The 25,628-nt window shown below is 37.1% G+C and overlaps 1 protein-coding gene across 1 annotated transcript in view; it reads left to right on the top strand.

The window, feature by feature from the left end:
* The window catches only part of CRTAP (cartilage associated protein), a 63,456-nt gene extending 39,515 nt beyond the window's left edge, over window positions 1-23,941 (top strand). The window contains exons 5-7 of the mRNA XM_003771948.4: window positions 2,835-2,980; window positions 6,115-6,198; window positions 23,529-23,941. Coding sequence (XP_003771996.3) covers window positions 2,835-2,980; window positions 6,115-6,198; window positions 23,529-23,582 — 284 coding nt within the window. The 3' untranslated portion in view covers window positions 23,583-23,941. The remainder of the gene's footprint in view (window positions 1-2,834; window positions 2,981-6,114; window positions 6,199-23,528) is intronic.
* The last annotated feature ends 1,687 nt before the right edge of the window (window positions 23,942-25,628 follow it).

Below are 25,628 nucleotides of genomic sequence, written 5' to 3'. Positions count from 1 at the left end.
TGAAGTTGGGTTCTTGTCTATACGTACTCACATTCTGAACATTCCTAACATTGATCTAGCCTTCTGACTAGGTCACGGAAGCCTTGAGGACATAACATGACCACAACGTGGGATCTAAGTTATTCTGAAAATGAGCTGGTATCCTGGCACATCGTTTTCTCCCTCATATGCCCTGCCAGCTCCACACGTACCAAAATGCTCTAACCGAACTCTAAGGGTAGGAGATAAAGCCTGGAATGGGGAAAGGAGGACTGATAGGTAGCCTGGAGATCCATACTCCGAGGGGGTGGGGGAAGGGTCCTCCATGATGGAGCCAACTGTGTGAAATTAGGCTGGGTACTTCTCTCATGATCTGTTTCCTCCTCTAGAGTAGAAGGAGTTTCCAAATGGTTCCTTGATTGTTTTAGCTTTGCTCATGTCTGTCCTTTAGTATTTTTTCCTTTTCTGTTTTATTTTTTTAAAAGCTTTTATTTTCAAAACTTATCCAAGGATAATTTTTCAACATTGACCCTTGCATAGCTTTGTGTTTCAGATTTTCCCCTCCTTCCCTCTACCCCCTCCCCTAGATGGCAAGCAATCCAATATATTTATACATGTTAAAATATATGTTAAATCCAATATGTGTAAACATATTTATATAATTCTCTCGTATAAGAAAAGTCAGATCAAAAGGGAAAGAAAATGGGTAAGAAAACAAAATGTAAGCAAACAACGACAAAAAAGAGTGAGAACGTTATATTGTGATCCACATTCAGTTCCCACAGTCCTCTCTGGGTTCCTTTAATATTTTAATTTGCCACAGTGCCTGGAACATAATGAGCACTTAACAAATGCATGTAGACCACCAGCTATGGAGTTAGGAATCAATCCCTTGCTCTTGTCGCTAAGATTATGAGTTTATTTTACTAAACCACCACTAGATGGCACAAATCACACATATAAATGAATATTTTGGCAAACTGGTGACATTGAGGGAATCCAGTTTTAATGACTTGTATGCCAGAATGCTGAATATGAATCATCCAGAATTGTTGCCCTTTCACCCTTGTGCTCAACCTTAATCTCCTTTCAATACTGGCTTAGGTCTGTTCCAGTGCCCCAGAGACTGACCTTCAGTGGAGGCTGGGAACTAGTTTAATTCAGTCTAGACAATCCAGACACACCCTGCAGCAGTGTTGAGTACCTGAGTCACCCCTGCAGTCTAATATTTTGGAGCTAAGCACAGATAAGTTTTGGCCTAAAGAAACATTTTCAGATCCAGAATAGCTTGTGATTAGCCTCAGGGAGAAGCTGGGATAAGGGTGAAGGGAAGGGAACAAGCATTTCTTAAGCACTGTGCTAAATACTTTATACACATCCAGTTATTTGATCGTCACAACTTTGGAAGGTATCCCCATTTTACAGCTGAGAAAGTTGAGGCAATCAGCACTGAGTGACTTGCTAAAGATCACAAGGTTAGGGGCTATTTAACTAGGGGCATTTTCCTTGACAAGTAAAACCCAGCAATGATATTTTCATTTTCTTTTTAACTTTTTTTTTTTAGCTCTCTCAGTTATTCTAAAAGGAAGTTTTATTGATGCCTTTTATTTTTACATCATATTCATTTTGAAATTTTCCCTTTTTCTCTTTACCACCCAGCAAAGCTACCCTTTGTAACAGAGATTAAAAATAAAACAACCTTAATCTTCAAAAGTTCAGCAAAACTACCACATGACATTACATGCAACATTTTACATGAAAGTCTTTCCCCTCTCAAAAGAAAGGAAGGACATACATTCTTTCATCTCTTTGAGGTTGTATTACATAATATAATTTAGTTTTGAGGGTTTTTTATTCCTTCAATTGTTGTAGACATTTCATATATTTTTTATATGATTCTGCTTATTTCTATTCATCTTTTCATTTGTCTTCTCATATTTCTCAGATTTCCTTATATTCCTTTTATGGCACAATGCTATTCTATTATATTCCTGCACCATAGTTAATCCAGTCTCCAATTGATGGATGCCCCCTTCCCACTTTTCCTAATTCTTTGCTACCACAAAAAACTGCTTCCATGAATATTTTGGTGTCCTCAGGGATTTTCTCCCTGTCTTTGACCTCTTTGGAGTTATATATATGACACTGAAATCTCCAGATTTAGGAGTATGAAGATTTTAGTCACTTTCCCCTCCACATTATTCCAAATCCTTTTCCTTAATGACTAGACTAATTCATGGTTCCACTAATAGAATAACAGTGTGCCTGTATTCTTGTAGTGTCTCCAAAATTGACCATTTCAGTCTTTTGTCATTTTTGTCACATTTTGGGGATATAATGTGAAACATGTCCTTTTGATTTGCATTTGGGGTCATGAATTGTTTGTAGTTCTTATTTGAAAAAGGTGCTTCCTCATATTCTTTAGCAACTTGACACTGGGGAATGAATGGCTCTTGAGCTTATACGTTCTATTAATTCTGTATATGTCTTGGGTAGCAATCTTTATCAGAGACACTTGATGCAAAGATTTTCCCAACTATAGCTTCTTTTTAAAATTTTTAACAAAATTGATTTTGTTTGTGCAAAAGGTATTTCCTTTTCTCATTACTGACCTCAGATCCTGCATTAGGTACTCACTTTTATGGAAATTACTTGGCCCAATACAGTTTCTACTTTTGATTACCCAATTACAGTTTTTCAAATCAGAAACCATTCAATAAAATATGTAAGATTTTCCATAAATCCTTTCTGTTTTTTTAGATCTTTAGGAAACTCTACTCCATCTCCAATGAAATATGACCTTCTAAATTATTTTCTTTCCCATTTTTCTCCTCCCTTCCCCCCCCCCCATCCAGTGAATGACATGAAGAATGCTGCTCCATGTGTTGCCAGCTATATGCTCTTTGATCAGAAAGATGAAGTCATGAAACAGAATCTGGTTTACTATGAGTACCACAGAGAGAAGTGGGGTCTCACAGATGAGCATTTCCAGCCCAGATCAGTAAGTTATTTTTTAAATTTGTTTTATTTCTTGAGTAAATTTTAATTTTTTTAGTATATTTCTGTCTCTCTCTCTCTCTCTTTTTTTTTTTACACCTGCATTTACCCTCCTCCTCCAAAGAGCCATACCTTGTATAACAAAGAAGAAGAGAATGGGAGGGTAAATCTGGGGAGGGTTCATTAAATCATGTATGTCATGTACCTGTAAGTCCCTCTTTTCTACAAAGAAGCCAAGTTAGTGCTGCTTTCTTATCTTTCACCTTTGGGCCCATGCTTAATCAGACAGCTTGGGTTTATGAGGATATTATTTGCAAATAATTTCCTGTTCTTTCTTCTATTTAGCATCTATTATGTGCTGAAGCACTTTGCAAACACTATCTCATTTGATCCTTACAATAACCTTGGGAGATAGGTGCTTCTTATCATCACATTTTTACATTTGAGGAAATTGAGGCAAGTAGAAGTTAAATGACTTGCCTACAATGACATAGCTAGTAAAAATTTTACTGATTATCCAGGCTGAGCACCCTGTCCATTGTACTATCTGCCTCTGCAGGTTTCCTTGCCATAAAAAAAAAAAAAAAATGATAGGCGTGAGGAGGAGAGGTATAGGAAGATAGCGTCTAACCCAGTGTTCAAAAATCTTCCCTGGTCCTCTGTGTGCCCTTCTCTATCCTAACCCCTGTCTCTACAAACTCATCTCTTTAATATAGTTTCTGTGTTCCAGATAGACATGTATCTGTGATTCTTTTTTTTTTTTATATGTAATACTTTATTTTAATTCTTTTCAATTAAAAAATACTGCTTTTCCTGCTTCCCATTCTCTTTTTACTTAAGGGAGAAAAAAAAGAAAAATAAAACTCTTGTCACTAAAAAGCAGTCAGGCTATCTCCATTTTAAAAAATACAACTCTTCTCAATAAAAAGCAGTCAGGTTATATCCATTTTAAATTTAGTTTTCTTTTTCAATTAACAAGCATATACTTTCTCTCTCCCTCCTGCTCCTCCAACTGGGGGGGAGGGAGAGAATGATAAGCACAGGGTAAAATCAAATAAATTCCTGTTTAGCCATGTCCAAAAATTATATCAATTCAGCTTATGTCTACATGGGCAAAGTGAAGGCCATTTTTTGCATATGCAGTATGAATTCTGTTCCAAGGCACCTCTAAGGGCTTCTGGGATTATAACTATTGAGAGCAAACTCTTTCCCCCAAAATAACTAGGGTCCAAGAGTATTTTTTTTTTTAGGAAAAGTTCTAGTCTTTTCATGACTGAACAAGAATTGCAGTTGATGGTGTTCGGGGCTATTTGCAGTGGAAATCTTTGTTTGATCAAAGAAGATGTCTTTGGAGAAACAATAGAGCCCAGTGTCCTTGTCCTCAAAAAAGACAAGTGTGTGGTTATTGGGCCAGAACCTCTTGAATGAATGCTTGTCATTTTATTCTCTTTGGCAGTATTCTCAAGGAAGGACTGTCTCTTGGAGTTAAAACAGTGGCTTTTTGCCCAAGGATCATAGCAGCCACCGGTCTCAGTCTCGAGTCTTCTCTCTTTCCACATATACAGAGGAGCCTCATGGGCTCTCCCCTAAATCTGTCCATCCTTGATCAGTGCAACTCACTTGGCATCTCTGATCTCCAGTTCCTCATCTGGAAAACAGATGTAAAACACCTACTACGGGCCCTGTCAAACACATATTAATACCTATCTTTAGTAACTTCTGCTCAGACTTGTTGAGAGGATCAAAGGATATAATTTATGCAAAGTGGTGTGAGTTTCAAAATGCTATTTAATGCTGAATATGATTATTGACCACATATGTTTCTTTTTTCCCTTCCTCTATCTTCATATCTTCCTTTATTTTTCCTCTACTCTTTTCCTACCCTCATTTCTCTGTTCCTCACCTGTGCTTTAGACTTGTGTACTGGTTCTTAGTGGCCCTCAAGGTTGAAATACAGGTACATGGTGCTTAAAATGTGCTTATTGATTGATTGGTGAAACAAAAGCTAGGATGAAGGCTATACCCAAAGCAATAAACTCATTAGCAACACTCAGATTTTCTGTATCTAAGATACTATGAATGACTCTAGGAATTATATCCTTATTGCTTTGTCTATCTTTTTTTTCTGCAGTGCAAAAAGTTGTTGAAGGCAGTTAGACATCACAGTGGGTATTGAGCATGGAGTCAGGAAGACTGGAATTTTAATCTTGCTTCAGACACTTGTTGTGTGATTCTGGCCAAGTCATTTAACCACTACTTGTCTTAGTAAAATGTAAAATGGAGAGTATAATAGCACCTATTTTCCAGGGGGGTATTGTGAGGAGAAAGTGAGATAATATTTATATAGTGGGTGCTTAATAAATACTTATTTCCTTGTTCCTTTTCCTTGATCTATCTTTGACAACTTGGATTGGAGGCCAAATTGCTTATTAGCAATTATTATTAAATTATTATTTATGCAGAACCACAGAATTTAAGAAGTCAACCAATTCATCCTCTTACCTGTATCTGAGCATCCCAGATATAGGACCATTCAACTTAAGTACTTCTGATAACGGGAGATTCACTACTTTATGAGGTAGCACATTCCATTTTTGGATAGCTCTAATTGTTAGGAAGACCTTCCTTATGTTGAATGGGAATCAGTTTCTATTTTGTTCCATTCATTGGAGCAGAAGCAAAATAAATTATGAGGTCAGAAGACTTTGCCATTTCCTTCTCCAGCTCATTTTACAGATGAGGAGACTGAGGCAAACAAGGTGAAGTGAATTGCCCAGGGTCATGCAACTAGTAAGTGTCTTTGGGTAGATTTGAACTCGGGTTTTCCTGACTCTATGCCTAATGCTCTATCCATTGCACCATCTGGCTGTCATATACATATTGCTGTAATAACATGTATAGACTAACTCCTGTATAGAGAATACATCTCCAGAAAATGAATGTAAGTTAAGTAGATGACTTAGGAGGGGTAATACTAGCATCTGGGGGAATCAGGAAAGGCTTTATAGAAGGTGATATTTGTGCTGCGGCTGGAAGAAAGATGGCATTTGTATTCCTAGGGGATACAGAGGGCCCAGAACACGATTGATACTTATCATCACCAACCTTGACCCATTATATTCTTTTCTTCCCCAACAGGAAGCTGTTCAATACTTTAATGTAACAACAATTCAAAAGGAACTCTATGAATTTGCTAAAGAAAACATAATGGATGATGATGAGGTGAGTTTTTAGTTCAGTTCAAGTCAACAAATATTTATTAAGCACCTACTGTGTGTTTAAGTCTTGTGCTAGGTCAAAATAAAGTTGAGTAAAGCTATGGGTTCTTGTTCTTGTGGTATTTACATTCAATTAAAGATGAAGTACAAATAAATATAACATTTCCTGCTCCAGGCACCTCTTCCTCCTGCAATGTTACATCAACCCCAACACTCACAAACTTCTCCAATCAGGGGACAGAACAGTCCTCCCCAAACTTCCATTAATAATGGCACCCAGCCCATTCACCTCTTCATTTCCCACCTGGCTCCACTCCTTTGGAGTTCTCCAAGAGGTCCCTTTATCAGGTACCCACCTCTCCCTTTTTAGCTCCCTTCTATTTGATGTCTTCCCCATCTAGGATTTTCTTGGCAGAGAAACTGGAGTGGTTTGCTATTTCCTTTTCTAGCTCATTTTCCAGATAAGGAAACTGAAGCAAATAGGGTTAAGTAACTAACCACTGGTAAGTTTCTGAGGCCAGATTTATATTGAAGAAAATGAGTCTTCCTGACTTCAGGTCCAGCACTCTATCTACTGAACTACCTAGCTGCCCTTGGTACTTTGTAGGTGATCGATAAATTTGTCAATGTACTGACAATTAATAATATATATGAAAATGAGATCCCAAAATATGTAGGGGAAAAGGGAGAGGAGCCAAGGAGGTATTCTTTATTGACCAGCAAGATCAAGGAGACTTAATATAGGAGGTGATCTTGGAGACAGAACATAAAAGATGAGTAAGAGTTCCACAAGTGACAGATTTAGGTAAATAGGAAGAAAGGGATCCCAGGAATAAAAAAGCCCAGAATAAGTAGAAAAACAGAGATGAGAGACTAAGGTAGTCCAAGTTGTCTCAAAGCTGTACGAGATAAGGTGAGAGAGAGAGACTTATGAGGGATGGTAGAGAGTCACAAGTGCTGGACTAAGAAATTAGAAGTGTATTTAAAAGTCATTCAACTAGCATTTATTAGATATCTACTATGTGCCAGACACTGTGTAAACAATGGAAATACAAATATGAAAAACAACAATACTCCCAATGATATGATTACAATCATAAAACAATAGATAAGAGTCACCAAAAGTTTTGAATTGGGGAAGAAAATGATCAGATTGGTCCATAAGGAAAAGAGATATAGTATCAGTTTGAATGATGAATTAATTGAAGGGGAAAGAAATCTGTGAAGAGAGCATGGCTCTTACAGATTATAGGAGAGGGCTATATTAGCTATGTAGTTGCAGCCAGATCACATAACCTTTCAGGTATTGTTTTCTTCATCTATAAAATGAAACTAATACCTTAACTTCCTATCTCACATGGGGATGAAGAAAAATGTTCTATAAATATTGAATTATCAAAAAAATATTTTCCCATTTTATTAAAGCTATCACAATGTTGAATTCTCCCTGAAGTGCAGAGGCCCTGAAAAAAAATTAAGATTAATGAGTATTTTTATGAAAGAATTCTCTTGTTACAAAAAAAATTAAAAAGGATTAATGAGTATTTTAATGAAAAGATACTATTATTACAAAAAAAAGGTAAACAAAAAACAAAAAAGGAAAAACAAGAAATGAAAACCGAGGTCATCATTTCCCCAGAAGGAAGATTTATTGATATCTCAATATCATCTTTTTTTACCTTCTACAAACAGTAAATTTAAAATATTTGTTGTTGTTCAGTTGTTTCAGACATGCCCAACTCTTTGTGATCTCTTTTGGAGTTTTCTTGGCAAAGATACTGGAGTGGTCTGCCATTTTCTTCTACAGATCATTTTATAGATGAGGAAACTAAGGCAAACAAGCTTAAGTTACTTGACTGGGGTCACAAAGCTAATCAGTACCTGAGGTCAGATTTGAACTCAGGAAAATTAGTCTTCCTAACTTCAGGCCCAGTACACTAACCATACCAGGCTGCCCTGAATTTTAAATTACAGTAGCATTTTAAAGATGCTTAGATAGTTTATTCTCCTCCTCCATTTTTCTATGAGCTGGAAACATTGTCTTTTTTTAATGTAAATTGGGTCCAGTTCCCTTTAGCAATTCTAGAATTAGAGTTAAGTGACTCCTGTGAGTGACCTTGTTCCCCTTCGCCATTTGTTGAAAAAGCCCATAGAGCAAGAGAACTGGAGCCAGTGGCCTTCATTCAAGATCATTCACTCAAGGTCATTCATAGTCACACAGGTAATCCTGCAAAGGCAGGACTGAAAACCAGATTTGTTGATGCCATAATGAGACCTCTTTCTTGGAAAATCTTCTGAAGTCATTAGGCTATTAAGGTCACTGCATGAGGTTCCAGGAGAAATATATAATATAGATAAGACACAATTCTTTTTCTTCATCAATAACTATATGTTGAAGAAAAAAAGATTAATACTGTCCTTTGCATTTTAGGCACAAGTCTGTCAGAAACAATTTAATCAAATCATTTTTGTCTTAGAGGTATCAATAAATATTTATAAAATACCTGTTTTGTGCCAGGTATTGTTAGGTGCTGGGAACACAAGAAAGGTAAAAAGATAGTTCTGGTTCTCCAGGAGTTCAAAGTCTAATGGAACGAAAGGGAAGGGAAGGTTTTCCTGACGTGAGGTTCAATGCCTTATATAGCACTGGATATTTAACAGGGCTTCTCAAACTTTGTCCACTTGAAACCTCTTTTTGTCAGAGAAATTTTTATATGACTTCAGGCATATAGGTATATAAAATATAACATTTACTGATAATAAATCATAATTCCATGACCTCCCACATTCAATTATGTGTTAAGATCGATACCACCAAGCTGCCTCTGTCTTTTCCAGTAGGCTGCACTGCCTTAATTCTATGATCTTGTTTCATTGAATAGGAGAAAGATGAAATAGTATCTTTAAAGGACTATTTGTTTGTGTGGGATATTTGTTTTTTGCTTTTGTGAATTCTTTTCCCATCATAAAAGAGATCTGTATTTGAAAGCAGAAAAGAAGGGGAAAAATAGATTAAAGATGATAGAGATACATTTTCACCAAGAATTAAAGAATTTTAGATGTGGAAGGGACCTCAGCAACCCACTAACCTTTCCTAAACCAGAATGCACACTAATAATTTTTGAGCGGTCATTGCTCCAGGAACTCTACTGAGGCAGCTCATTCTACTTTTATAAAACTCTTAGTGGCAGGAAGTTTTCCCTGACATCAGGCCTAACTCTGCCTGTTGTCAGCTTTTACCTATTGCTGATCAAGTGAAAAAACTTCATTTATTCTATGCCGATCTGGCCCACAAAAGGTTAGGATTCTACTGTTTGGATAATGAATGGGGGCCAATATTGTCCTCAGAACATAGCCAGAGAGAGAACAGGTCAGGTTCTGACTGTCCAGTGGATATTTGGCATTGATCTCGAAGTATTAAGGAACCAAGATCTTGTTTGCAAATTCCTCAGGCCTGATTCCACACCTTGATACTCTTCAGGAACTCAGCATGCTCCCACCACACTACACCAGGCCCAAGTTCCCACAGCATCCAGTTGACGCCATGACTGCATGTTTGAATGTCCTACTCTCCTAGTCATTTTAAGAGGTGTTCACTCGCCTAAAGAATGTTGATAGAGTTTTTAGCTTTGTACCTTTGGAGCCAGCTTGGCAGAAATAAGATGTTAAATACAGTGAAACTTATTTATAACATTTTCCAGGCAACTAAGGTTTTTTTTTTTCTTCCTACATCTTGGAATGAGATGTTCTGGAAAACCTTAACTGGGATTAGCTTTATGGGCCTCTCGGCTGGGAAGAAAAAAAAATTTAAATTGGCTGTTCTAGGCAGGAAAATGTTATTAGGAAGTTTCACAGTGATTTTAAGTCACGGTAGGAAGTTGTAGCAAGTTCTGCCATCTTACAGATTTCTAAGATTCCAATTCCATGGGAATCATTGCCCTGAAAGAGTAGAAGGGCGTTACAAACAATTTGTTGTTTTGTTTTTAAACTGGCTTTTAATAGTTCAGTTGTGACTTGAAATAGAGCAGAGGAAATGACATACAGAGAAAACATGTTTGGATAATTTCTTGTTTGCATAAGTCATAAATTATGGCCAAATAAAATGTTCTCTGAATTAGTAAATGGTAGCATGCATTCCAGATGTAAACTTCAAATTTCATGAAAAGTATGTGGAAATTCTACAAATTCACATGGAAATGGTCATTTAAAAAAAAAAAAACTATATCTTGTTATCCACTATGGATCCTTCAGACCTTTTCCAGTGTTGTGTCAAACCTCTGTCTTCTAGTTTATGCGAAAAGAAAACAAATACCACTAATTTGTTTTATAGGAGATGTTTCCTGACAAATGCAGAGTGCTTCATGACAAATTATTTGAATTAACAGCAGGTTTGAAATGCTTCCAGAATATTTTTTTTCCTTTTTTTTTAAGTTCAGACTTTGGTTGGAAGTTAGAGCATTATTTGAGTAATGGTTAGACTGGTCAGACACTCTCCTTAGGGTGGGGATTGTATTCATTATGATAAATTGTTTCTATTATGAAATAAAACTTCCGATAGTTGGACAGACTGAGGGGCAGCTTGGTGAAGAATGAGCAACAAACCTAGTTCTATTTCAAGAATCATTAGACTTAAAACATGGACAGAATTTCTCTCATCTATCTTCTTTTTGTTCTTGCTTTTGTTTTCTATTCTTTATTCAACCAAAAAAAATTACAAAAGCTTCTTTTTACTTACCATGTTTTTGTTATATCACTTCATTAGAATATAAACTCCATGAGGTCAAGAATTATTTTATTTTTGTCTCCATATTTCCATATTAATTTCAGAATTTATTTTATTTTATTTTTTTGCTGAGGCAATTGGGATTAAGTGATTTGCTCAGAGTCACACATCTAGGAAGTGTTAAGTGTCTGAGGACAGATTTGAACTCAGGTCCTCCTGATTTCAGGGCTGGTACTCTATTCACTGTATCACTTAGCTGGCCCTAATTTCAGAATTAAGAATCCAATTTTGAAACCTAGCTCCAACAATGTGACTCTAGGTAATTTATTGAATCTTTCTTCCTTAATTTCTTTCTCTGTAAAATGGACTTCATATTTTACAAGGTTTTGTGTGTGTGTGTGTGTGTGTGTGTGTGTGTTTGTGAGGCAATTGGGGTTAAGCTAATTAAGCGTCCTCCTGACTCCAGGGTCACTGCTCTATCTACTGTGCCATCTAGCTGTCCCAAAGATGAAGTTTTTTGAGTTTTGCCTTTGATACAGACTGACTATGCAATCCTGAGCGAATAAGTTAACTTCTCAGGACTCTAAGCAGCTCTTTAAGACTATTAATTGGGGGAAGAAAGGTTCTTATCTACCTTTTTAGATAGAATTTATTCACCTAAGAGATTGCCTATGCCAGTAAAATCACAGGCCCTGTCTCAATCTATATTTATGTGCTATTACCTCCCAAAAAGGGGAGGGGGAAGATGATGCCTTTTCACATCTCTTTGGGGCCAACAAGATGATTGTAATTTTATATCATTCATCAGGAAAGCCCTTTATAAGTCTGAAAGCACCATGTAGATGTGAACTATTAGTATTATTTGCAATACTCATTTGGCTGTTGTCTTCCTGGATCTTCTAAGTAATTAGAGAAGGCAGAAGAAAGTTAGGGGAAGGAGAGCTGGAAATACAGGATACACTGTTCTGGAGCTTCCTGATGTGCCAAATCATGCACTTAATGACTTACATGGAGTTAAATCCCATTCATTTCACCAGATCTTCCAGGTTCTTTATTTGGCTGAATAGAGTTAAGCTCAGTTGAATTGAACTGAGTTGATAATTCCATGTTGCCCTTTCCCTGCAGTCTATCCATACAACTGGATGTAAGAAGGGAAAAAGCAAATGCCCTTGTTGTCTTAAAAACTCAGCTCAGGTGCCATCTTCTACATGCAGCCTTTCCTGATCTGTCCCCCACACTTACCTCCATATTACCTTGAATTTATTTTGCCTTGCTGGTTACTACCCAAGAGCAGACTTTTGATCATGACCTCCGATGGATTGTTATGGTTTTGACTAGAGAAATTTACAAATTGCATATTTATGTTTAGAAACTGATTATCTAAACTTATGATGAAAGGAAAACCATCAATCATGGTTAACATCAATTTTTCATCTATTTTGACCAGATTTGGGGACACATATATCATTAGGAAATGTTTCCTAAATCAAGTCTTTATCTTCAGAAAAACCACTTAGATAACAATACTTAATCACAAAGTGTAGACTTGTAATGGAGATGCTCATCCTAAATTAATTTATTCATTCTCACTACATTCTGTCCTCTGCTGTCTACTCCTGCAGTGCTCTAGAATGATCTGTGCTTAAGATTACAATAATCACTAAAATTATCCACATAGCCATTCCAAATATGTGGACTCAATTCATTTAGGATTAGAACAAAGGAGGCAAACAAGCATTAATATCATATTAAGTATCAAAACATCTTTAACTAAGTTCTTCACAGACCAGAGAAGCTTCCAATTTGTCTTTTTCCAGCTGTCCCATGGTTTCTCATGGCAAATTTTCAGTCAGCCAAGAACCCAAGCAAGTATAAGAAGATATAGTAAAGGTTTTGGGGGCAGCGAGGTGGCATGGAGTGCTGGCCCGCCAGCCATAAAGACTTATTTTCTTCAGTTCAAATGGGACTTCAGACATTAACTGTGTGATCCTGGGCAAGTCACTTAATTCTGTTTGCCTCAGTTTCCTCATACTAAAATGAAGATGAGAAGGAAATGGCAAAGCATTACAGTATTTTTGCCAAGAAAACTCCAAATTGGCCACAAAGACTCTTACTAAACAACAAGTGCAGGTTTTAGTCTCCTTCCACTTTTCCCAATGTTTTAAAGCTAGTATTAAGGATTGTGTCATTTATAAAGCATCTTGTCCTTTGCAAAATCCTGCCTGAATATTTAACCTCCTGTTCTACTTTTTGGTAACAGGTAATTGTTTGTGTCATTTTGGTAATGTCCAGTTGTATTTTAGATAGTAAAAAGGTTGTATCATCTCTACTTCCATTGGGGTGTTTAAAATGAGAATCTAGGTCTCAATGCTTTCAAGTCAAAAGTGGAGTAAGTGGGGTGTTTGGTGTAATCAGAATTGTGCTACAAAGGGGTTCTGAAATATAATATATAGATTAGATATATACCCATATAAGCACACCAAGTCAGGGAGGCTTTCAATGTCTGTGTTCAGTTTTCTCATATATGCAATTCACCATGATCACCGTCCTTTATCATCTTTGTATTATTTCTCCACCTGTTTGTGATATTGAGCCTTTCATTCCACTTCACTTCATATGATGTCTATTTAGTTTGAGCTAAAGTGTATCTAATCTTAATCTTCACATTTGCATTAACTGTGACCTTCTAAAACTCCTTTCCCCATACTTCATTCTTTATTTACTATCCAATTATGATTTCTTCATTTAGCTAATCATATGGCTAATCCATTAGGTATTGCCCACAAATTAAGTCCTCTCCCTTCAGATAATTTCTGTCTGTAGTGCTAAACCCGTGTCCTTGTATTATAAATCCCATCTTTTTAAATTGTGGATTGCAACCTCATATGGAGTCTCTTAACTGAATGTGGGAGCTGCCAAATTATGATTTATTATCAGTAAATGATTTGTATGCCTATTTTATATACTTGTATACCGGGTTCTCATAAAAATTTCTCAAGTGAGTGGGAAAAGATCAAGAAGCCCCTGGTCTAGATAACACTGGATGTGAATTTTCACACTGTCTCTTTGCTTCTGATATCTTCTTCCTAATTTCTATTCCACCAAGACTTTTATCCCTCTGATGTACTTGGATATTACAGGGTTTTTGTCCAATAGTGATTTTGCTGCTTTGTTACCCATATCGCCCTCCCAAAATGCCCTTTCCCGATAGTAATAGTATTTATAGAGGAGAGAGGTGATTCTTTATCTAAGAACAGATAAAGCTGAGAAAGGTAGTGTCCTGAGAGACTCTTTACCACCTTAATGGTACATAACAGATATCATGAAGAAGCCACTGTTTTTCTCCTCTCAGTTCTCAAATTGTTTTTTCTTCTATTAGCTGGATAATAAAAAACAAAATATGCCTGAATTTGTAAAGTGTTACTTATCCATTACTGTTCAAGATGCTATTTTCCTTTGTGCTATTGAGGTCCAGTCTATATATTTTAATAGTTTCTAGTACTTTTGTGGAGCTTCTGGTCTTTGGGACTTTCTGTAATACCTTATTCTTCCCCTAGTCTACTGTCCGAAGACATACAGGGACATAATCAGATTCTCATCTTACTTGGTCATTGACCTCTTCTTACTCTTTATCAGGATCCTCAAACAAATCCTGCATTCAAACTGTGGCCTGAGTGAGTGTCTTAGAGCTCTTGGCATTTCTTAACTTTAAAATTATGTTGATTTTCTACTGCTGATTTATACCCATTGACTCATCCAAGCAAAGACAGGTCAAAAAAGTTGACCCAGCCCTTGGGGATTTGTAAACAGATGTTGGAGGTACCAGAGCCCTTAGGAAATTAAATGTCTCATTTGAAAGTTTGGAAAAGGATATAAAAAATGTTTTCTAGAATTCACTGTTGGAAACAGGCTTGCATAGCTGAAATGAAACATCCCACTGTGAAACTGGGGTAGCATCTCATCAGATCCCAACACCACCCACTACATCCCCCAACATCAAACTTCCCCACACCCATTTTTTTTTTTTGATAGAATGGGTTGTCAATGACTTGGTGCTTCAGGCATAGTCTCTGCAGGATTAAGAATGTTATGTTGAGTGTCCCTTAGCAAAATTCAAGGGAATAAGTAGGGACACTGTGGAGATCTTCCATTAGGTTGGAAACATTCCAGCTGGAATCTCTATTTCTATCCAAATTCAGGAATCTGCTGAACTAATCAAGAAGGTATAAAACAGAGTCAACCATAGATATATTTTAATCTCAGGCAGGGAAATTATGCAAGGGATTATTTAACTCATTACCTTTCCTCCCCCTTCTAATTCTTTGTTGGGTTGGATTTCTCTTGCTATTGAGTAGTATGCCCAAAGGAACCAAATTAAGTGTTAGACAGATAACTATAATAACACCAGAATGTAGAGGTTCTTGGATGCCAAACTATAGTCAATTTTAGTGGAAGATAATAGGGAATCACTGAAGGGTCTTGAAGGATGAAATGACTTGTTCGGTTGTGTCTGATTCTCTATGATCTCTCGGACCACAGATACCATCCCTGTCTCCTTTTGCCTTCAATCTTGTCCAACATCAAGGTCTTATTCATTGAGTTCTTTCTTCTCATTATGTGACCAAAGTATTTAAGCTTCAAGCTTCCAAAGAACAGTTTAAATGACACGATTAGGCTTATAAAGCTAATCCCCAAGCAATGAATTATTTACTCATGAAAATAATTGGGGATAAGAAATGATTTTACCGATGAAACTGGAAAGTACAATTTTCTTGGCTCTGGATGACTGATACTTTTTCTCTTCATCCCCATCTGAAGGCCAGCTAAAGCTTTGGCATGGGCTAAAACTCTTCCTGAAGCTGGCTACATCAAATGCTTCACATTTTAGATTTTTTTGGTAACATCTTATAGGGAAATATAGGGATTTCTGGAAATGTGAATGCTGTCTTACTCTTTACTATTTTAGATAAAATGCTTCTGGGATTGGAAATTTGTCATTCCTCACAGCTAGAACCAGTCTTTTGGTATCAGTAATTATCTAGGCAGATAATCAGATGAAACTAAAGAATTGAATCTCCACAATTGAGGATATGTAAAAGTTACCCAAAATAGCCATGTAAGTTCATGACTAATTTCTCAGAGGCACTGACTTGCCTAATCCAGTCCTCCTTCATTTTATTGGTGAGAAAAGAAATCCAAATTCATATAGTGTGAAAATGGTAGAGCAAGGATCAAACCCAGGTCTTTTGTTTTTATAATAGAGAGAAATTCTAAATAGCCATGGAAACTAGAAAAAAAAAGTCCAAGGTTACCTGAGTGACATCAGGCAAATTATTTACTCTTCTTGGCACTTAGCTTATTCATCTATGAAGTGAGGTGCTTGGACTAGATGGCCTCTGAGATCTTTCCCAGATCTAAATGTATAATCCTTTGTGGACTAGAATTAACCAAATGACTATGGCATTCTGGGAGTTAAAAATGCTTGTGCATCCACATGATGATACAGCTATTAAGGCAAAGAATTCTCCCTTTCTAAAAGCATGGGAAAGAGGCCCAGTAAATCAAAGATGAGGGGGTAGGGTGGAGGTTGGGAGATGGCGGTTAAGAGCACTCCATCCTGGGATCAGTTACAGGAAGGAAAAAAAAGCCTGGAAGCTTTCACATCAAGGAACAAACTGGCATTAGTTATCCTGGCTCACATCTTTTCCCTGGGGACCGGAGCTTCCCAAATTCGTTGGCCTTCAGGGTAGTGTGAAACTGTTAGGTACGTGTAGAGGGCGGTTGTTTCCCTGGAATTAGCGCTGAGAAAATATTTGTCTATCTCCTCCATGCAGAATGCTTCTGAGGTTCAGATCCACATTCCACACCAAGAGTTGATGGCTTGCCACTGGGAGATGTGGGGGGCAAGGCTGATGATACAACTGTTTATTCTTAGCTCTACATTTAACAGCTTAGTGAATTTCTCCATCGGGTAACATTGAGGGGGGAGTAGAGCTGATCGCGGGGAGACTAATCCACTCACTTCTCTGTAATGTTTCCGTGTGTACATGCATTTATGTGTGTATGTGTGTGTGAAATGTAGGTGCTAATAATCCTAGAAACCTAGAACATGGACAGACTCTGAACATTACCCTTAAAGATAGGAGAGAGGAAGGAAAATTGGCTCTCTAGATGTTTCTCTAAACCCCCAACAAAGCAAATTTCAGGGCATTGATTCTCCCCTAAACTTTGACCAAACCCACTTGCTACCTTTGAAGGTCAATCTAGACCTGCCTCAAACCTTGTCAAACATGAGCCTTACCAAGGGTGTAATCAGTGTAAGTTGATTTTATGGGAACAAATAAATACCAAGTCAACCTGAAGCCCTCTGTTCTTATCAGCTGCCTGAGAAATTTGGACAAAGGCAAAGAGTAGGGAATAATCTTTATCTGTGTTAGAAAAAAGTGACAATAATTTTTAATTAAAATTTAAGTACTGCATTTATTTTTTCCTTTGAATATTTCCCCAATTACATTTTTATTTTTTGTTGATATCTTTTGTTTTTATATCCTCTTTATTTCCAAATATTCTTCCTTTCCCAATAGACTATTGCTTGTAGCAAAGAATAAAAAAGCAGTTTATTAAAACTGAGTCTATCAGAATGTACAATATTCTTTTTTTTCAATATTTTATTTTATTTTAAATTTAATAGCCTTTTATTTACAGGTTATATGCATGGGTAACTTTACAGCATTAACAATTGCCAAACCTCTTGTTCCAATTTTTCACCTCTTACCCCCCACCCCCTCCCCCAGATGGCAGGATAACCAGTAGATGTTAAATATATTAAAATATAAATTAGGTACACAATAAATATACATGACCAAACTGTTATTTTGCTGTACAAAAAGAATCAGACTCTGAAATATTTGTACAATATTCTTTAACCAGTCCTTCACCTCTGTTAAAAAAAAAAGGAAGCTAAGTGCATTTTCTCATCATTTCTGTCAAGTGATTTTAAATACAGCTTTCAACTCTTTTCTTTTTTCTTTTTTGTTCTTCTCATTTACATTGTTGTCCTTATTGTTATATTGTTTCCCTGTTTCTGCTTACTACACTTTGTATCAGTTTTCATAAATCTTCCCATGGTTGTCTGAGTTCCTTATGTTCATGGTTTCTTATAGCATAGTAAGGATGTTTTACATAGAATTCATGTATTAAGCTGAATGAAATGGACAAATATTTGCATTATCATTTGTACGTTCAGTCTGAGAAACAATGTTATCTCTCATTTTGGATGGAGAACTGGCTTAGGAGTCAGGAAGATTAGATCAAGTCCTACTTAGGACACATGTTGGGCAGCTAGATTGCACAGATTTATCTTCCCGAGTTCAGACACTATCTACATGACTCTGGGCAAGTCACTTAACTGTGTTGCCTCTGTTTCCTCATCTCTAAAATGAGCTGGAGAAGGAAATGGCAAACCACTCCAGTATCTTTGCCAAGAAAATGTGACAAAAAGGACTGAACCACAATAAGGACATGAATGTTTCCTAAACTGGTTTGTAACCCCATATGGGATCTTGTGGTGGTTGCAAAATTATGTTATTCTCAGTAGATGTTTGACTTGTATATTTTATATATCTATATATGAGGGATCATATAAAAATTTCTCAGGTGAAAAAGGATCACAAGGGAAAAAAATTAAGAAGCCTTGATCTGTGTGACCTCAGACATGTTGCTTAGCAACTTGGTGACTCGGTGGATTCTCCAAGGCCCTCAGTTATAGCTAAATTGCCCATCTGGGTCTATAATGATGCAGGAAGTTTCCACACCAAGCTCATAGAGATTAAATGATTTGTGTAAGGTCACACACCTAGCCAAGGTTTAAATTGAATAAACAGAGATTAAGTGATTTGCCAAAGCTAGTTAACTTCAGAGGGTGAAATTACACTCAATTCTTCCTGAATCTAAGCCCAGTGTTCCAACCACTGGGCAATCTAGCTGTTCCTTGCCTTGAGCAAAGTAGGTATTTGGTCATTGTTTATTAAATGATGTCATAGTCACCCATATACACACCTATTTCTTCTATTTATGAGCAAGATAAATTCTTAAAAAGGCCTAGAGATGTTTCTGCACCCCACACTTGTATTTATGTATTATTTAAATATTTCAAGAGGGCTGAAAGCCAAATAAACCTTCCTCCTACTCAAATTGTGCTGGTCACTTCAAGGACTGCAGATGTTTTCTCTGCAGGAGTTCAGGGGGACTGGGAGGGAAGGCTGTTCTCAGGAATAGTGGCTACTCCTTAACTTAAAGGAGCTGCTCCTTCATTTTCTTTCTGAGGTCCTCCAAAAGATTCTATCAGTTCACATGTAAATAATGCTTTAAGGTTTACAAAACATATTTTCACAATTCATTTTTTTGGTTTATTTTTAAATGGATAGAGAGAGGGGTAGGCAGCAAAGCAACAAGGCAACAAGCATTTAATATATATATATATATATATATATATATTTAATAGCCTTTTATTTACAGGTTATATGCATGGGTAACTTTACAGCATTAACAATTGCCAAACCTCTTGTTCCAATTTTTCACCTCTTACCCCCCACTCCCTCCCCCAGATGGCAGGATGACCAGTAGATGTTAAATATATTAAAATATAAATTAGATACACTATAAGTATACATGACCAAACTGTTATTTTGCTGAGCAAGCATTTATTAATGGCGTACTGAGTGCCAGGGATTTTTCTAAGTATTGGAAATCATATACCAGCAAGAAGACAATTCCTGCTTCTAAGGGGCTTATATTCTTAAAAAAATTATATATATATATATATATATATTCCAATTGCATGTAAATATTACACATATGTGTGTGTATATATATATATATATATATATAATATATATGTTTAATTTGAATTCTAAATTCTTTCTCCCTCCACTTCCCCTTCATTCAGAAAGGTTGCAGTTTGATGTAGGTTATACACATGAGGGTCATGTAAAACATATTTCCATATTAGGCATATTGTGAAAGAAATCACAGACCCCCCACCTTCTAAGAAAAATAAAGGGGCTTTCTTTCTAATAAGGAAAAACAACACAGAAATGAGACATAAAAAGAAGGGAGGGATGGAGATTCCTTTGGTGACTATGAAGGTAATGTTCAGAAAGTCTGATTCACAGATGAATGGAGAATGAAAGTTCATTGGGCTGGTCCCCTCTTCAAAATGGTGTCTTGGAGAAGGGAGACTTCCTGGCAGAGGGGTTCCGGAGTGAGAAAGTTACACGGGTAGCTTGATATTCCAGGTTGCAGAGGCCAAGACCCAAAGAAAATTCCAGGGTGAGAAGTATGGCCTGATGTTAAAGTTCAAGTTCAAGAAGTCAAAAGTAAAGCTAAGATGGGAATAGGAGATAAGTAATTTAAATATCATCATTCCCATTTTACAGATAAGAAAACTGAATTTCATATCTTAATGTCATATAGAACTGGAGGGACTTTAGAGATGATCTATCAGAAGTTCTTAACCTGGTGCCCAGGGACTTGTTTGTTTTAATCTTTTGGTAACTGTTTTGCAGTATAATTGGTTTCCTTTGTGATTTATGTATTTTATTTGATGCATTTATTCTAGGCAGACCCTGGCGGCTTATATTTGTAACCTCTGTTACTGAAGAAGTTGAGGCTAGTGGGTTGCTTGAATTTAGGACTTTTGAGCTTAGGAGTTTTAACCTGAGGTATTTCTTAGGATGCCAGGACATATGAGCTAAGTTTGGCAATACTATGGTGTCCTAACTGGGTAGATCAGAGATAAAGCAGGTTAAATGGAGCATTGGGCCAATCCCAAATGGGAGTAGGATTTGACCTGTGAGCACACTTTCTGACTGAATCTGACTAAGTTTTAAAAGACAAAAACAAAGAAACAAACAAAAAACAAAATCCAAATTATTCTGAGAAAGGGGTCCATACCATAGGCTTCACCATCCAGCAAAAACACTAAAAAAAGATGACGAATTCTTGTCCTAATGTAGTTCCCGCATTTTATAGATGAGAGAACTAAGGTACTGACATATAAAGTCCCTTGTTTGTGGCTACCCAGCTAATTTGTGGTAGAGCCGGGACATCAACCCAGATTTCCTAATTGCAGCCTAGCAGGACATCCACATTAACTCTCAAGCTGTTCAGTGATCTTGCTTTTACAAGCAATTGCCTTCCACACATATAAATTTAATTTTTCCTAATCTCAGGCATGGCACAGTAGAAACATTTAGTAAAAAATTAATAGCCTCCTTTATTACTTGTACACTTGATAGAGTTCTAAATGGCTTCACAATCTTAAAAAAAACTCTCCAAGGTCAGGGCAACATTTTTATGAGGCTATACATTCAAAACTTGTAAGAACCACCAATGGGCCCTGGTTTTTGAGCGTCAGGCTGGGCAAATCGCTCTAGATTGCTTTCTGTCCTGGGAAGATTAGGCTACCACAGTGGGGTTTGCCCTGAGCTCAGCTGAACAAGGAGGGGGAAAGGACTCCAGAGCCAACATCGAAAAAGAAGGAGGAGGAAGAGGAGGATGAAGCTTCTTGTAGGGAGGATTCTCTGCTCTCATTCTTTGCAATAAAAGATAGTGTGGGGTATGTAGAGGGACTATTAATTAACAGGAAGGGCAAAGAGAAAATTTATGCAGGTTGAAGAAAAGGAAGTTATGAAAAGGGAACAGAAATCTTGGGCCAGAAAGGACTTCAGAGCTCCTCTGACCCAAACCTATATTTTACACTGGCTCTGAGGGGGTCAGACTCTGCCTCAAATGCTCATTTCATTTCCCTGGGTCTAGGTTGGTTTCCTCTTTCATAAAAGGAGATTGAATTTATGTTTTCTGAGTCCCTGAACCTCCTATGAACTATCCTCTCACCAAGGTCACTTAGGACCATCCTTGTGTGACCTTAGGACTAAACTGGGACTGTCTTGTGTCCTTCTTGCATTCCCAATCTCCCTAGCATTGTGACTCTATGAACTCCATTTTGAGTAGGAATGGGGTCCTTCAAGGGAGGGAGGGTTGGAAGTTCACTAAGGACGTAAATATTTGTTGACTGAGTGAATAAATAAAAAAGCATTTATTAAGCACTTACTGTATGTAGGGTCAGAGTAGTGATTTGCATTTACATTATCTGATCTTCAGATTGTCTTTTGTCTCTGTCTGTTCTCTCTGTATGGTGGGTATGTTATTTTGGGACCCCATACATGGTGGATGCTCATGCTCATATGGACAAATAGAAGTGGGTGAACAGGTAGTACTCACTGCAGGATAAATGTTGTAAGCTTTTTCCTAAGGATCTTTAGTCTTCAGTGCAGTGATTGCTTGCTGACTCCTGCCTTAGAGAGGAAGTGTAGTTTTTTCAGAGTTATCAAAGCCATCTCACTGTCTCAATTATTGTGATAAGGTCAATGATACTGAGTAAAAATTAAACCTTCTTTTCTGAATACTGATAGAAAAAAAAAGGCATTCTAAATTCCACTATACCTAAGGATTTTAAAAATATTTTACTGGTGCTCTTTTCTTTTTCTTCTTTTTCCTCCTCCTCCTTCTTTATCTCTTCTATGTTACAATCCTTATAAGACCTCCCCTCCTCCAAAAAAAGCACCTTTAACAAATAAATATAAGAATAGAGATTGAAAATTGTGATTTTGTGCGGCTAGATGATGCAATGATAGACCACCAGACTTGGAATCTGGAAGACTTATCTTCATGAGTGTCTGGCCTCTTTCACTTACTAGCTGTGTGACCCTAATCAAGTCATTTAATTGTTTGCCTCAGTTTCCTCATCTGTAAAATGAGCTGAAGAAGTATTTTTGCCAAGAAAACCCCAAAATGGGGGTCAGAAAGAGTTGTGATTTTTCTTAATGTAGGGATTAGCTTGCTAAGGAAGCACCCTATGTCAATAAAATCCACACTTTTTAAAAAACTGATTATCTAAGAGAGTTGCCTAGAATATTGAGGTATTTGTCACTCACAATATTCATCAGAGGAAGGATCTGACCCAGTTTGTCCTTATTCCAAGGTTGGTTTGCGATCTACTGTAAAGAATTTCAGGCAGTTCTGCTTTAACTCAACCTAAGTGTTTCCTCCAAAGCAGTAAGTTATGTGAAATAGAACAATTAACCCCAAGGCTTATGGGAAAAATGGGATCAGGGGCACAATCATGATATTCAGCTTCATCAGAGACACATGAAAAATAGGAAGCTGATTTTTAAAATGGTAGCAAACATGTTAGTTAAGAAATACATCAATATTAAATTATGTAAATATGTAATAACCTATGCAAATATATAAATACATAATGATAAATGATTGCAGAATCAATAGTGGTTACATCTACTGCCTGGCTTTCTATCAGGCTTCTTGAATAAATTGGGTGGAGGTCTTGGCAGAGGGGGAATGGGAAGGGAGTGATTCAGCCCAGCCCTTCTCCCATAGCTGCCCTGCAGTAGAAGATAGACAATAAATGGGAAGTTTTCTTCATTGTCCTTCTGAAGTCTTGGTTGGTTCTCACAGTAGTCAAATCTTAACAGCTCTTTTTCTCTATGTTGTTGTGATCATTGGATAAATTATTCATCTGGTTTTTATAGGGAGAAGTTGTGGAATACTTGGATGAACTCCTGGAGGAAGAAGGAGACGGTTAATCAGAAACATACCAAAGAAATTTCAGAGCATTGTGGACATTTCCCCAAGAAGCACAAGGTCCACAATGGTTCTTCCCTTTACTCCCTTTGCTCAGGTTCATGATACCTCAAAGCCTCCCTTTTGTGCTATGACGTAGAGGGAGAGCACCAGTTTTGATCTCTCAATACTCGCTATAAACAGAAAGACCAACTTATCCTCCTGTACCTTCTTTCCATCAAACCTGGCCACCTGTCTGGCTGAACAGGGATCCTCAACTTTGATCTCCTTGCTTAGCGTCCTCCAATGGTGTAATCTTGTTAATGAAACCAGCCCGCCTTTCCCACCAAGAGAGACAATCATGAAAATTTTCTGCTGCCGTTGAATTTGTTTGTCTTAGTTTCCAAGACCTTCACTGACTAATGAATCAGAAACTAATATGCTTTTTCCCAAAAAACTTGGAGAAGTTATGGAGCAGGTGAATTGAAAAGGGGTGAGTTGAAGAAGGAAGACTCTCCAAGTCTTGCCATTTTGTGCCCTGAACCAACCTCAATAAAACTAAACCAAAGGTCTTTAATTGAGGGAGGTGCTCATTGTGGTCTTCTACATGTATTTTTTTTTTAAGGTTTATTTAAAAGCGTTTATGGTAAGTTGTGAGGAGATAAGTCCAAGTTAAAATAGAGTGGGAGGTGGTAAACCCTAGGAACACCAAGTCTGGTGTTCTTTGTTTGTTTGTTTATTAGCTTTTTCCCCCTTTACTCTTTCTCTTCTAATTTCAAGAATTAGTTCCTGATCTAGCCAGCAGAGCCTTGTAATGATGGAGGGTAAAGAATGGGCTGAAGACTCAATGGGAGAAAGTTCCTCCAGTAATGATATAGGAAACAAGACAGAGTGAGACTCAGTACTCCACAGTGAGAAGAGATATGACATAGAGACTAGTGAACTGGTTTTAAAGGCCAAAGACTTGTGTTCAAGACCCACCTCCCAACACTCACTAGCTAAGTGACCCTGGTCAAATCACTTAATTGCTCAGTATCCCAGGAAACTCTCTGAGACAATAAATTGCAAAGAATGGAAGGAAAACAGATATTTATTAAACATCTGTTATGTTCCAGATGCTGTGTTAAATGTTTTAGAGATATTATCTTATTTGTTCCTCTCACAACCCTGTGATGTAGATGCTCTTTTTACAGTTTTACAGTTGAGGAAACTGGGGCACTAAGATTAAGTGATTTGCTCAGGGTCCCAAAGGTAGTCTGAAGCCAAATTTGAATTCAGGTCTTTATAACTCTTAAGTCTAGTACTCTATCTAGCCTCCTATCTGCCATAAGAAGGTACTGACCTATATCCATAGGGAGAGTTTGCTCATTTGAGACATCTCTGTACCAGTGAAACCATGAACTCTATGTTGTGTGATATATAGTAACTTGAGATAGAAAAAGTTCAATATGAACTCTTTTCTCCAATGAAAGCAACTCTTTGTTAATCACTTTCCTCACAAAAAGAGTCCAATTTCATTAATTGACAGGATTTGGAGTTAAAGGTGACACCTTGGAAATTATTCAGTCCTATGTATAATTTATTTTACTTCATCTTAATTTTATTGTTAGCGTTTTCTTTTTCTTTCTTTTCCCTGAAGCAATTGGGGTTAAGTGACTTGCCCAGGGTCACACAGCTAGGTAGTGTTAAATATCTGAGACAAGATTTGAACTCAGGTGCTCCTGACTTCAGGGCTGATGTTTTATCCACTGCACCACCTAGCTGCCGCTATTATTAGCTTTTTCTTTTAATTGCCCTCATTTCTGAATGGAATCTTCTCCACTTTCCTCTCCAGTGAGTTCCAATGAGTCATCTCTTTGTGACAAGATCCAAAAGAGAGAGAGAAAAAAACCTAATCCTCAAAACCAGACAACATTTCAACATGATTGGCATGACATGCAGTATTGCCCCATCTAGGTGTCCTTTTCTGTAAAGAAGAGATGTGATATTTTTCTCAACTCTTTTCTAGGGCTGAGCTTGCTCATTCTTATTATACCGAATTCTATTTTATCTTCTTTATGTTTAAATTG

Source organism: Sarcophilus harrisii, chromosome 5 (genome assembly GCF_902635505.1).
Source record: "Sarcophilus harrisii chromosome 5, mSarHar1.11, whole genome shotgun sequence".
In the NCBI taxonomy this organism is placed as follows: Eukaryota; Metazoa; Chordata; class Mammalia; order Dasyuromorphia; family Dasyuridae; genus Sarcophilus; species Sarcophilus harrisii.
The sequence above is the reverse complement of the archived record's forward strand: the minus strand, read 5'-3'. Positions and strand labels throughout refer to the sequence as shown.